Source organism: Lathyrus oleraceus, chromosome 5 (genome assembly GCF_024323335.1).
Source record: "Lathyrus oleraceus cultivar Zhongwan6 chromosome 5, CAAS_Psat_ZW6_1.0, whole genome shotgun sequence".
NCBI classification, from domain to species: domain Eukaryota; kingdom Viridiplantae; phylum Streptophyta; class Magnoliopsida; order Fabales; family Fabaceae; genus Lathyrus; species Lathyrus oleraceus.
This window is the reverse complement of record NC_066583.1, coordinates 369,827,984-369,842,851: the sequence shown is the minus strand read 5'-3', so window position 1 is coordinate 369,842,851 and position 14,868 is coordinate 369,827,984. Positions and strand designations below refer to the sequence as shown.

The 14,868-nt window shown below is 34.2% G+C and overlaps 1 protein-coding gene across 1 annotated transcript; it reads right to left on the bottom strand.

Annotated features, from left to right (window-relative positions):
• Positions 1 to 3,547: 3,547 nt before the first annotated feature.
• Positions 3,548 to 6,882, bottom strand: LOC127084810 (disease resistance protein RPM1). The gene is made up of 2 exons (XM_051025325.1): positions 4,000 to 6,882; positions 3,548 to 3,822 (listed from the first exon to the last, which is right to left on the bottom strand). Exon 1 carries the CDS (start codon positions 6,686 to 6,688, stop codon positions 4,007 to 4,009), a length of 2,682 nt encoding a protein of 893 aa, XP_050881282.1. The 5' UTR covers positions 6,689 to 6,882; the 3' UTR covers positions 3,548 to 3,822; positions 4,000 to 4,006.
• Positions 6,883 to 14,868: the final 7,986 nt, after the last annotated feature.

Genomic DNA, 14,868 nt, shown 5'->3' with positions numbered 1-14,868 from the left:
TGTTTATGAGCATTTCACTAAAATGTGAGCAATGTGGGAAGAATTTGATCAGTTCAGGACCATGTCTCAATGAACTTGTCTGTGTGCATGTGTTTGTGTTGATATGCGCAACGCAATAAATTTTAAGAAGGAAGATCAAATAGGTTCTTATGGGATTGAATGCACAATATCAAAATGTCAAATCTAAAATTATGTTGATGGAGCCTCTACCAACCATCAACAATATTGGATATAATTCTAAGAAGCTGATGCAGAGATAAAGATGAAAGCACATTAGGGAAACATATCATTCACCAAGGAACAATTCAACAGATTGATTGCTTTGCTCGAAAGAAACAATGTATATGGAAACAATGCATGCAATAAACATGGTTAGAGGAGAAAGTAGCAGTTTTTATTTTGCAGGAGTTGACATTAAGCACTCTAATCATGATGTTCAAACCAAAGCTGATGATTGCAAATGGATTCTAGATACAGGAGAAACATATCATATTTGCAATTCTATAGACTGGTTTATATCTTATAATGAATTAGTTCTTCCTATATCTGTTGGTTTTCCAAATGCAACCAGCATTCAAGCTCATATAGTTGGAAAAGTCAAAATGCATGATAAGCTGATCCTAGAAAAAGTGCTATACCTACCTAGTTTTAACGTGAATTTGATTTATGTGTCAATATTATCTAAGAAAAAAAAATTGTACCATAGTGTTTGAATATGATTCATGCATTATACAGGAAAGAGGATTTCTGAAGAAGATTGGTTTGGCTAGGCTGATGGATGATCTTTATTACTTGAAGCTTGGTCAGGTAAAATTGAGTAATAGTATTCATGTTGTTGATGCATACCTGAGTAGGATATGGAATTTGAGATTAGGTCATTTATCACATGATAGAACTAAGTGTTTGGATAAGAAGTATAATTATATACCTGTCTTTGCTCATGTATCTTGTGATGTGCGTCACATGACAAAATAGAAGAAATTGTCTTTTGATCCAAGTAACTTCAATGCAAAATTTGTTTTTGAATTAATTCATGTTGATATTTGGGGGTCTTTCTCTACAACATCCATTAATGGATTTAAGTGTTTGTTTTACTATACTTGATGATCATAGTAGGCATATTTGGGTGATTATGATTAAGAATAAAACTGAGGTTTCTAGAGGTGCTAAAGAATAAAACTAAGTGATTATGATTAAGAAGATGAACATGAGTGACTTGATGTGAAAGTTACCATTGTTAAACTAAGCTTTGAAAGTTTGCTCTTGTATTACTTGTTGCATAAGTAATCCAGTTTCTCTTTTTGATTAATTAGAAAGTTTGTTAGGTTGTTATCTTTCTCTAACTACCTGTTTATGCAACAATCTCTATCCTTCCTATAGAGATTTACTTGCAGGACCGACTACAAAGTCCTAGACAGATGCATGTTAAGTATATGGTAGTTTTGTTGATGAGGTGCTTGGAATGTTTGAACAATAAGTGAAATGCTTTGCAAAACTAGAAATGTTATAAAAGTAAGGAAAGATAAAAGATAAGATACATTTGTAAATGAACGGAGTAAATGGGAATAACTTGACAAGTTAAATGACTTGAAAATAAAGGTGGAAGCAAAGGTACATTTTTCTCTCCAATGCTTGGTACTTCAAGTGTATTCCTATTGCAATGCTCAAAATATCACCCCTTGAAATGAAAATTACATCTACTTAAATAGTAGTAAGAAATAACTGCTAGGGGTTATGGCCTATTCATGATGTGCCATGTGTCGGAGCCAGTCACCCACGTTGCTGATAACTTCCCACTCTCTGCTTCCCACGATCAATTCCCTCCATGATAAGCTGACCTTCGATTTCGACAGATTCTCCTCTTTCGTCGACCCAACTCTCATGATTTTCCTTTCGTCGATCTTGCTTCCGACCTCCCACTGATCGACCTGACTTGATGCTTCTTAGGTCGAAATTTGTCGGCTAACATTACCACTAGCATCTATATAAGCTAGTCGGATTTTCATTCTCAATCTAATAAATGATAGCATCTTTCGATTTACTTTACTATAATTTTGCAAACTTTTTAGGAATTTAATTGGATTTTTTGTGAAACAGGAGTACATCAAATTCAACTCAACAAGATTTTGAATCTCTAACATCCACTTTGGCATCTTCTGTAGTCTCCCACATAGTGTAAGTTTGCGAAGCATAGTTGGTGTCGAAATCAAATGTAAATGAATGACATCAATGCATTAATAGTACTACTTGATAAAACAAAAAGTTTCACCAAGTGATACCGAAGATATCTTCTTTGCGTACATTAACCAACCCCAAATACCTTATCTGCTTCAACTTTCCTAACTCTTTAATCACCTCTGCTGCTCCATCCATACCTAAATCAACATAGTAAGTGTATGTAGGGATGTCATCTCTCCAATACCATCCTTTAATTGGATCGAATACAATTTAGAGCTGATAAAATGTCTTAACTTTTTGAGCTTGCTAATCTCCTTTAGCAACTCACAGATGAATGTATCTTTTCCATCCAAGGTCTCTAGATTCTGGAGCATGCCATATGATTTTGGGACTTCATCTACCTTGCATGAATGACTGAAGCTTATATACTACACATGGATCAAACTTTCCAAATTCTTAGTAACTTTCAACGATGGAGCAGATTATAGGGATTCTCCTGGATGTTGTAGCTGTAGGGATTCTCCTCTCAATATATATATATATATATATTATATATATATATATATATATATATATATATATATATATATATATATATATATATATATATATATATATATGATTCTTTATTTCTTTACAAAAATAGAGACCGAACATTATAACATGGTTGTTATTGATGAGCGCTGAATTATTCCACTTAAGGATGACTGTCCATCATTACTAATATGTTTGCAAAAATTTAAATCCTCACACTCTTTAACATAACTACATAATCTTTCGGATATATTCCAAAATATAACAAACATAACTTGAGATAGTAAGGAAAATCATTGCAACTCAAACACATTCTTCTCTCTTGTAGAATACCAATGACAACAATTGCTAGCGGTAACCCCTTGCATTTTTCAACAATTGCTAGTCTTTTTTCTTCTTTTTATAAATAAAAAACTATAATTAACAAGTTTAAATTGCATCATATCGTACTTTATACTTATGTACGTCTTTTTATTAAGGCTTCTATAAATATATATTTTCGGATTAAAATCCTTTTAGTTATTACAAGCTTATCAGTTTTCATCAGTTTTAGTATATACTATTAAGTTATGGTTTTGAATAATTTTGTTGTAGATAAATTTATAACATTTTAAAGAGTTTTTCCACAGAAAAGCTCAAATTTGAAGAGAGTAATGAACTCAATGATTTTTTCTTCTGTTAAGAATCAATAGAAAAAAATAATGTCTTAAAGTGCTAGAAAGAAATCATTACAATTATAAATTTATAACATTTAAAATTTTCCTCCACCAAAAAAGCTCAAGTTTGATTCATAAATCTAGATTTTGTTTAATTTTGTCCTTGGATTTTGGGCAACTTAAACAAGGTGCCATTATAAATGCAAATTTGAAATATAACTGCCTTCATATTCTTAAATTTATATTACATTATCATGTACATATTTTTGAGACCAACACTTACTGATTTATGAGTAAGTGTTGCTACTCTTGGACATTTTCTTCCCTTTCCTTCCACTCTTAACACATTTCTTTTAGAAATGTAATTGTGAGTGTTTGAATAAGTGATGCAATTAAACAATCTATGGAGAATCTGAATTGCCATTGCATGTGAAGTTGAAGCCCGACCCGACACCTACGAAATCAGAGGAAAATTATCAATATCAATTGCCTTTGAGGATCCAAAATAGTATTCATATTTGGTGATGCCGAGTTAAAATAATAAATCATGTATTTGGATTACTGAACAATAACTATTCTCATGGTTATGGAAAACAATAAGTATTAGAAAGTTTAGGAAGAAAAGGCACACCTTGGACTTAAATAACACGATAATTTATTTTAACAGTCGGCATATGCCCCGTGATCCGAATCAAATCCTTAGTATAAATGCCCACCTGAACATTCAGAACTTCAAGCTTTTCTAGGTGTAGGATTCCTTTGGGTAAATTCTTGAGATTGAAGAGCGAGAGTAACTGAAGCTTTTTCAGAGAAGGAAGAGCTCCTCTTTCGATAATAATAACTCTCAATTCAGATAAACCCTCAACATACAGTTCCTTTAGTTTCTCAAACCCTCCATCTTCAAAATGCAAAGATAAACCTTCAAAGGCTTTGTGGGTCAGAGAGAGGATCAACAAGTGCTGCAAACTTTTTAGGGATTGCATTGGATCTTCGGATAAATAGGACCTCTTTAACCTCAACACAACAAGATTCTGATGCTCTGGAATCGACTTTGGCAACTTCTTTAACCTCCCAACAAGTGAAAGTTTTCGAAGCATAGTTGGTGGAGAAATCAAATCCAAACAAATGGATTGAACATTTAGTTTCTCCAAGTGTTTCATTTCATTGATTGAAGAAGACAGAATGCTTCCATCTTCCTCATTAACATTAAGCAACCCCAAATCCCTCATCTGTTTCAGCTTTCCTAACTCTTTTATTACCTCTGCAGCTCCATCCATATTTAAATCAACATTACGAAACGTTTGTAGGGATGTCATCTCTCCAATACCTTTCTTTAAATGAATTAAAGATATTCGGTGGCTGATAAGATGTCTTAGCTTTCTAAGCTTGCTAATCTCCTTTGGCAACTCAATCACTGCATGTCTTGCATCAAAGGTCTCTAGGTTCAGGAGCATGCCAATGGATTTTGGGATTTTACCATTTATAATATAATTGAAACTTAAATACTTCAAATGGATTAGACTTCCAACCTCATGAGGAGGAGGGACTAATCGCTGATGTTCATAATCAAGAACCTTCAATAACCTGAATTTCTTAGGGATTCTCCAAAAATGCATGAAACTTAGATCATTGCTAAAAAAAAACAATGACCGAACATGCAACCTTTCAATATGCAAATTTAAATCATCAAGACCCGTTCTTAATTCGGTAGTTACTAACAAGCGTCGAACAATTCCACTTAAGTTTGATTGTTCATCATCACTAATATGCTTGCAAAAATTTAAATCCTCATTGATTTCAAGAATCATATCGCGTATTAGATCATGAACACGACAGCGTTTAACCTTACCATCATATCTAAGCGAGGATACTTGCACCAAGTTTCTATGGATTAGCTCTGTTAAATATTCTTCTGCTACTTCTTCCAATGTCTTCCCCCTTTCCTCCTTCACAAACCCTTCCGCTATCCAGTGACGAATCAGAGTCTTTGATCTAACCACATAATCTTCCGGATATATTGCAAAATACAACAAGCATGACTTGAGATAATAAGGCAAATCATCATAGCTTAAACCAAGAATTTCTTTTATCCCAATTAAATTTGTATCTTTCTTTAGCTCTAAGCTCAGGTTTTCTCTAAATCTATGCCACTCAAACCCAGTTTTCTCTCTTGTAGACAAAAGACCACCAATGGTAACAATTGCTAGTGGTAAGCCATTACATTTTTGAACAATTTCATTGGCTATAGCAGTAAGCTCTTTTGGACAGCACCCGTCATAGTCAAATTTGAATGCCTTCTTATTGAACAGCTCTAGAGATTGTTCTTGAGTTAGAGGTTGCAATTCAAGCATCTCAGTGAAAGAAGATTTTTTACATGAAACCACAATATTTTGGTTCCTAGTTGTGATAAGTATCCTACTTCCACTTTTATTATCAATTACAGCGTATTCAATATCATCCCAAAAATGCACACTCCAAACATCATCAAACACGACGATGTACCTCTTTTGCTGCAAGTAGTTTCGCACTTGTTCGGTCAATGACCCTCGATCCATTTGAGAAATATCCCTAGGAGCACCGTCTCCTTTTTCTTTGGAAAACTTTATCAGCATCTCCCTCAACAAGTCTTCAACATTATATGATTGAGAGACTGTGATCCAAACACGAGAATCGAAGTGACGGACTAGATCCTTGCTGTCAAAAACTTTCTTAGCAAGAGTGGTTTTTCCTTGCCCTCCCATTCCTACCACAGAAACTACAGTGCGCTCATCCCTTCCCTTTACCATCCAATCAATCAATCTTTTCCTTGGCTCTTCAAAGCCCAGAACTTCAGATTCTTCCATGTAAAGAGCAGCCAATCGAGGGTGATGCCATTTAGAATTCCGGATCTCCGTAGAATTGCTTGGTCCATGTTCAAGAGAACGTTGGAAGCCATATCTTTCACTTCTTTCCTTGATCCCTTGAACATATGACTTAATGTCTTGAATCTCAGAGGCTATTCGACGCCGAGAGAGAATAGTCTTGAGTTTATGGAGTAAAGATCGAAAGCCAGGAACACGAGGTTGCTGTCCTACCTGGATGATATACTCATCAATGATATCTTCAATGCGAAAAGCTGCTTCCCTAACTTGCTTCACCCATATTTTGACTCCTTCCGTTGTTGGAGCTCTTTTATCAGGATCCTTAAGGAACGCTTGAATATTTTCAAGTTCATCTTTAATATCAGCAAACTCCTTGTGAATACCTCTAAACAGCTTCACTTCTTCCCTTAAGAGTGGAAGTAGTTGGTCAATAACTAATGAGACTGCAATTTCCGCCATAAGAGTTGAGCTTTGATTATTGTTGTTTTGTAAGATTAAGAAGACGACACTGATTGTATACCAATCATGAAAATGGAAACACAAATGGAAGTTGCCTGTTATCCACTTAATGGGAATCTATAAAGCATGTCTTGTGGAAATGATTTCTCTTGTCGCTTTATAAAAAAAAGTTTTGATAGGGATAAAATCCCTCGCTAATACAAAAAATGCTTCACAAAATAAAAACTTATGAGGGGAGACGTTCCCTAATTAAATAGAGCATCGCAAATTATTCGTTAAGGGATAAGTCCCTTGCAAAATTGGCTAGGGATTAAGTCCCTCGCAAAATGTCATCAATAAAGTTCAACCTGTTGTGTGACGTAGGAGCAGAATTGAGACTCTGTCGTATCAGACATTAATAAAAGGATAAGCCCCCAACAAATAATACATCTATGTTTTGCTTTTTATGAAGGGGAAAGCTCCTAGCGCAATTGTGTCAGACATTAGTGAGGGGTTTAAGCCTTAGCTAATGCATATTTTGGAATTCATAAGGGGATTAACCCCTTGCAAACTACTAATTATTTGTGTGGAGAATAATCTCTAACTAATATTTACATATTATATAAAAAAATATATTATAATTATATAATTATAATTATAATAATACCTATCCATTATAATAAATATATATTTTTAAATTTTATAAAATAAAATTAGAAAATAAAATTAACAAATAAAATAATCATTAAAAGTAAAATAAAAATATTCATACCCAACAAAATAAAAATAATTCATGATTAAAGATAAAAATAAAATTAAAATTTAAAAATACATATTAGAAGTTTTATTTTTCAACAAATTTAATCAACTTCTTTCTCATCCTCCTCCTCAAAAATCTTGATTCATACGCGAGATCATAAATTTTCAAATCTCTGTGCGCACTCATTTGCAACCCCCATTGCTTTCTTACTCCGTTGTTTTTATCCTCAATTCTTCCTTCATCTCTACTTGTCTTCTCCTCATTTCTTTCATTTATGCATTTCTTGTTGCTGTTTCGGTCTGCGTCATGTTTCTCACATTTTCTAGCATATCAGCGGTTAAGATAGGTGGATGTGATATTCATTCTCCACCAGCAAGGCTCATTCTGAAACTTGATTGTTTTGGCATACCCTTCAGTGTCATACACTCTCTCATTTTTCCTCTTCCCGCGACCAACATTATACCAAGTCCGAAAATCTAATTAACTATTAAATTAGATTCAATTTAAAGATTATGATTTAGAGTAAGCTAAAAAAATATTTTTGGAGTAAGTTGACTCTCTCTCTCTCTCTCTCTCTCTCTCTCTCTCTCTCTCTCTCTCTCTCCTCTCTCTCTCTCTCTCTCTCTCTCTCTCTCTCTCTCTCTCTCTCTCTCTCTCTCTCTCTCTCTCTCTCTCTCTCTCTCTCTCACACATATATATATATATATATATATATATATATATATATATGGGTCAGGATCAAATGACACTAAGGTGTCAAATTTAGTAACATGACACCTCCGATAACTCTTCACCTTATGTTCGTATAACAAATTTAGTAACATGACATCTCCGATAACTCTTTACCCTATGTCTATATAACAAAATTAGAACCTAATAATAAATACCAATACCAAGAAACCTACATAAAATATAAGATCACATGCATGATCTTAAAAAAAAATAAAAGTATTACATAAGAAATAAAATGAAGATACATATACCAGAGGTTTTTGATGCCTATAAAGCAATATGCTTCCATAAATCAAAGCTAAAGATCCATATGTAAAAAGGCTATGAGTTAAAGTTGTATCAACACCTATATAAAAATCATATAAAAGTTCAAAAATACATATAATTTCATTTGTTTATATACCTTAATATATATTGTCTTTTTGGTGTAGAAGTAATGAGGGAAGTTGGTGTAAAAGGAGAATACTACGAGGAAGGAACAAGAATCTTAGAAAAACAAGATGAACACAAATTGGTTAGAATATAACCCCACATTATTTTGGTTAGAAATAATTTGAGTGTTTATAAAGCTAATAGGCACAAGTTAGAATGTAATAGATATACTGGGCCTTGGTGGTAAAAGAATGGGTTTAAGCCCAAAGATTCTAATTTTAAATTTTTTAATTAATTAATTAATTTAGAAATATGTTAATTTAACTTATTAAATATTAATTCAAATAGAAACATATTAATTAATAATTATTCTAGTCATCCTTGCTACCTAATTAAAAAATATTTTTTAAACTCAATCATCAATGTCACGTCTGCAAAAGTAGAGAGTATCATAAAAATCTAAAGTCCATCAAAATTAAGGGACCAAAGTCCCAGGTTTGCTAATAGCAGGACCAATTGTTTAAAACGTTAAAATTAAGTGGACCAAAAGTGCATTTAAACCTTATTTAATTAAGTGGGAATTGGTGAGAATTGTATAATTGGGTCAATTTTGAGAATTGAGAGACTTTAGTGGTGAGTGGAGGAAAACTGAATTTGAGTTGGATAAAAAGTGTAATTTATAGAATTAAAATAAAATATTATATATTCTAAAGTTGGACAAAAAAATTAGGTTTTTAGAGTTATTTTCTTCAGAACGTGAAAACAAGGGATTAGAAGAAAAGAAGTTTGAGAAGGAAGTGCTAGGGCTTGAAAGAAGAGGTCTTAGAGAGCTTGCTTGCTAAATTTTTCTCGAGTTACAAGGTAAGGGGGGATTCTTTATCTATGAGTGCCTAATTCATGAAAGGGTAGAGATATTTTCCTTAACCTCCAATAGAATTTTCTCTCTTTTGTTGGTTTATGTTGACTGATGAACAATTGATTGAAATTTTGTTTTTATGCCATGATATGCTTATAATTTCGTGTATTATTTTGGAGATGATTGTGTCATATGCTATTAGTTCATAAAATGAGTTTGGATGTGAAATTGGAGTTTTCAAAACATGAATAAATTTTGTTTTTGTGATTAAATCAAGAGAAACACATGTTAGATTAGTATGAATTAACATGCCTTTGTGTGGGAATCATGTGAGTATTATTTTTGGATTGTATAGAGGTATTTGAAGGTGTTTGGGTGGGTTTTCGCAGGTTCTGCCATAGCATAACGAATTTCTGCTTTTGTTAGCAAGGTGACCGGTGTCACCCGTATGATGCCCTGGGTGTCACGCGCTGTGAAGCGTTAATGGGCGTCAGGCATATGAAAGGGAGACCGTCATGGCTTCCAGGTGAGCGTGGTCTTGTCAGGTCATCACAGTGTGACATGTTGGATGATGGGAAGGATGACGAATGTCATCTTGGTGACGGGTTACCCGTCATCGAGTCAGAATACGTATTCTAACATGTTGTGTTGGGTTTTGAGGGTGGTTTTGGGGTTCACAGAGATTGGGACCCGATTCGTATGAAAAACCAAACATATAGCCAGTACCGCATGCATATATAGTCAAGTTGTGAGTCTGGTTAAGAGTGGGTTCGTGACGAGCATGAGTCGAGTCATTGTTGCATTTTATTGCATAATTTCGGTTCGATGATTGTGATCTGGGTGAGATGTGAATACATTATGTTTGTGTGTTTTCTGAGTATGTGGATAATTGCATAGATGTGTGAATCTATCATGAATGTTTATGCACTGTTTATTATTTGAATGTATTATCACCCCTTTTAGTGTTGTTGCGTTTGTGCTCCTATGGAGTACATATAATCAGGTAGCTGAGTATGAGCTTGAGGTTGAGAACGGTGTTGTGCCTCTTTAGTTGCTTGTCATTCGGGTATTTATTCGGAGTCACTCTGATGCGTAACACGAGGGGAACATGATGTCTTATATCTGTTTATGTTGTATATCTTTCTCTTTTGGTTTTATTTTGCAAAGAGCCACCTTTTCAAACTAATAGTTATGTTGAGACTTTTATACCAAGTGTTTTTTTTATTCCGCTGCTTATTAAACGAGTTGTTTGATCATTATGTGGTTCGATTTGGTTTAATGGTTGTGATTAATATCCTGCTTGGTGAATATTTATGTTTTTATACATGTTTTATCATTTTATTGTCGAGTCTGCAAGTAGGGTGTTACACTACCAGTTTAAGTGGGCATGAAATTTAATTCCCTAGATGATTTTAGAGATACAATACATGAGTGGTTAGTATTAAACGGTAGGGAAATTACCTTTGTGAAAAATGAGAGTTATATAGTAAGGGTAGAATGCAAGGATAAATGTTGTTTTTTAGTTCTATGCTCTAAAGTGGTTCATCAACACACTTATTCTATAAAGACATTGGTACCCATACATGTGCTAGGCCTAGGGTATTGAACAATAGATCTACAAACTCAAAGTGGGTGGCCAAGGAAATCGTGAGAAAATGCAAACTCAAACCGATACAGTTAGAATTCATGGCATTATGCAAAATATGAGACAACAATATTCTATGGGGATCACTGTTGCTAGAGCATAGAAGGCAAAGTTGATTTCCAAGAATATTATTAAGGGAGGTGTTGATAAGCAATATTCAAATTTATGGAGGTATCATGTTGAGTTAAAAAGGGGTTAATATTAGGGATACTGTGAAGATCAACGTTGACAGGCCAAGTCCATCAATACAACCAAGGTTTGGATATTTTTACTTTTGTTTTGATGGTTGTAAGAAGGGCTTCATGCAGGGTTGTAGTGTTGGTGTAAGCCCTAGAGGCCAATACTTTTGGTACTTGTATCGAATTATTTATTAATAATAAAAGGTTTTTTCTTTATTATGTTTGTTTAATAAAGTCCCTAGAATAGCTCATCCGTTTAATGTATCAAGTGTGACTTGATCATGAGATCCCATTAAACATAAGGACATTATTCTTAAAGTACCCGTAGTCGAGCTTTGTTGTGAAGTGGGATAACATTAAAGCATTAAGACTATTATGTATATAGATTGATGATCACATCTCATGGATCATGGATAAGGAGTTATCAAGTCTTAAACATAGGTATGAATATTAGGGGTAATATTTATACTGGATTGACCCGCTATGAGAATACTACATAGAATGTTATACAAAGTGTCATAAGTTATTCTCATGGTAAGGTACGGTGCACTTAAGTAGAATACGAAATGTGGTAAGGTACCACGCACTTAAGTGATTTTCGGTATACCATAAGATATGGGCCACATACACTTAATTGGCCTTTTTAGCTTGCAGCCCACACAAGTGGTTCTATAAATAGAACCCTTGTGCAGAAGCATTTCACTTAATGAAATTTAGTTTCTCTCTCTCTCTCTCTCTCTCTTTCTCTTTCTCTCTCTCTCTCTCACACACACACACACACATACACACACACACACACACACACACACACTCACTCAAAACCTTCATTTGTAGCAATTAGCACTGAGACTGAAGGAATCCGTTCGTGTGGACTGAGTAGAGGCGTTGTCACCATTCAACGCTCGTGATCACTCCTTAGATCTGCATCAAAGGTTTCAATCACCACAAGATGTAACCGTTTCTATCACTGACCATGCCCATTCGTAAGGATCACTAAAAGAATTTTTTTAATTTCCGCTGCATTTTGGATCGCAATTTTCCTTCATGTAGACCATTTGTTGGAGTTGATGACAGCCATTTGAAGATAAAGTATGATGGACAACTTCTAATAGTTATGGGTAGGGACCCCCAGTGACTAGTATTTTCCTTTGGCTTTTGGGATTGTTGAAACTGAAACAAAGCAAAGTTGGACGTGGTTTATTTAGTTATTAATGGAAGATATTGAACAAGATAATTTTCATCTCAGATCAGCATAAGGTATATATATTTTTAGTTCATTGAAACTGACTATTTGTTCATTTCATCCCAGGTCATCAAAATGTATGATTGTTTGTTTTTGACAAGAATTAGTGGTTGTGTTTGATGAAATGTTTGAGAGAATTGAGCATAGGTTATGCCTTATATACTTGTATGAAAATTTTAAGAATTTTTTTGGAGGTGACTCACTTATAAGGGATTTGATGATGGGAGCGGCCAAGGCAACTTACTATCAAGCTTGGTTGCAAAAGATGAATGAACTCGAACAATTGGACTTTAATGCTTGGACATGGTTGATAGGAGGTTAGATAATGAGGTATTTAATGGTTATCATTGGTGTCCAATTGGGTCAATGTATGAACAACTCCAAGTTACACTTGCCTTCAGCACATAAGAATTTATTGTTGATATTGGAAAAAGATCATGTAACTGCAATTTTAGGGAATTAGTTGGTATTCCATCTAAGCATGCAGTTGTTGCTCTAAGTTATAGAAAACAAAACCCAGAAGACTTTGTTGATTAATTTTATTTAAGAAAAAGGATGTACATTGTTATGGTTTTTCTATGAGTCCTATAAATGGGATGGACATGTGGCCTGAAGTTGAAGCTAAGGAACTTCAACCACCATTGTACAAAATTATACCTGACGGACCTAGAAAAGTTAGAATTAGGGAATGTGGTGAAGATGGTGCTAGGAGAAGAAGAGCATGTGTGTCGTATAAATGTACCAAATATGATAAATTTGGGCACAATGCATTGTTATGCAAGAGCAAAACTCAAGATCCAAATTCCTTGAAAAGAAAGCTAACTAAACTTACTCTAATATTGTACATGGTTTAACTTATGCATGCAGTCTCTCCAAAATATAACCACCAATTTATTTTTTTACAGAGGAAACCAAAAGGGCATAAAATTGAACCTTATGCAACTCAACCTGATGCAACTCAGGCTAATGCAACTCAACCTGATGCAACTCATGTTGATGCAACTCAACCTGATGCAACCCAACCTGATGCAACTCAACCTGATGCGACTAAGAGTTTCTTTGGTGATTTATGAACGTGGCAAGAAACACAAGAAATGGGGGTTTAAATTGGGTTTCTAAAATTAAAAGCTTTTTCAAAACCAACTCAATCAAGCAATAACACGAACAATAAAAATAACAAGGTTATTTTTATACTATTTTGTTGTTAACGAAGCTACCTCCAGTCCACCATACCAAGGTGATTTTTCCTTCTCAACAAGGACTTGATCCACTATAACCGAAACTGATTACAAACATCATAAGGACAAATCGTCTTTGTCTTCTTGAGTCTATCTGACTAAAACCTAGTCACTCAAGGAAACCACTCAAACAACTTTGAGATTTACAAGTATGTGTTTACAAATAATGTTTCTAAGAAAGCAGATTAACTCAAGTTAAATACAATGAATTTCTTTACACAATAACAAGCAAAAATTCTATGTGTGTTTATAAAGACTATACACAAGAATTATATACTCCAGCAAAGAGCGTGTGTATGAGCGTAGCATTGCGTAGTGAATTAGTATGAGCAATTTCTTCTAGTCTTCTAAGTCTCCTTTATATAGGAAGTTAAAAGATCCGTTGGAGGATAGAATTGGAATAGAAAATTACAGTTGTCTCTTCGTATAATAGTTTACATATATGAGACAAAATGGTATAATAGTACAGTCCTTAGCCCACAAAACCATCGTAGTGGAGGGAAGGGTGATCTTATAGTGTGTACTATTTTCCTGACGTAAAACTTTTTGATCTTATCTTCTAATTTTTAGATACTTCTGATGAAATGATGTTGAAACATGCTTAGAAGGATCAAGAGACTAGTAGAGAGAGTCTTCAGAACCTCAGTCTTCATAGTCTTGACACGGTTCCTTAAAACCTGTTCTTTAGAGTCTTTAGATCTTATTCTTCAGAATCTTCAGAACTTGAGCGCATAATCTTGAAGGCTGACAATCCTTCATAGGCTCTTCAATCAGAGTCACAATCAGAAGTTTTAGCATAAACATTCATCAAAACCGTTGTATTAGAGCTTGACAGCATCTTGTAAATCACGTGTATCTCTTCAGAGGCATAGTGTGTTGATTCCATAATATGATGACATCACACGTTAAAGTTTCAGAGTCAGAACCTATTAGCAAAAACTACACACTAGATAAAAATCATTAGTGTACAAAGTTGTTCTTCGAGAACAATGTATTTTTATCATCAAAACTAAAGACCAGATGCACAACCAAATCTTCTTACAATATATCTGATGAAGTTGTGTCTATATTACATAACATTAAGACAAATGTTATTCCAAACATGGTTAAACAACTTGTGGTGCAGAAAGCTGAGCATATGCCTGCTAAGAATGTTTAAAAAAACCTGTTGGGAAG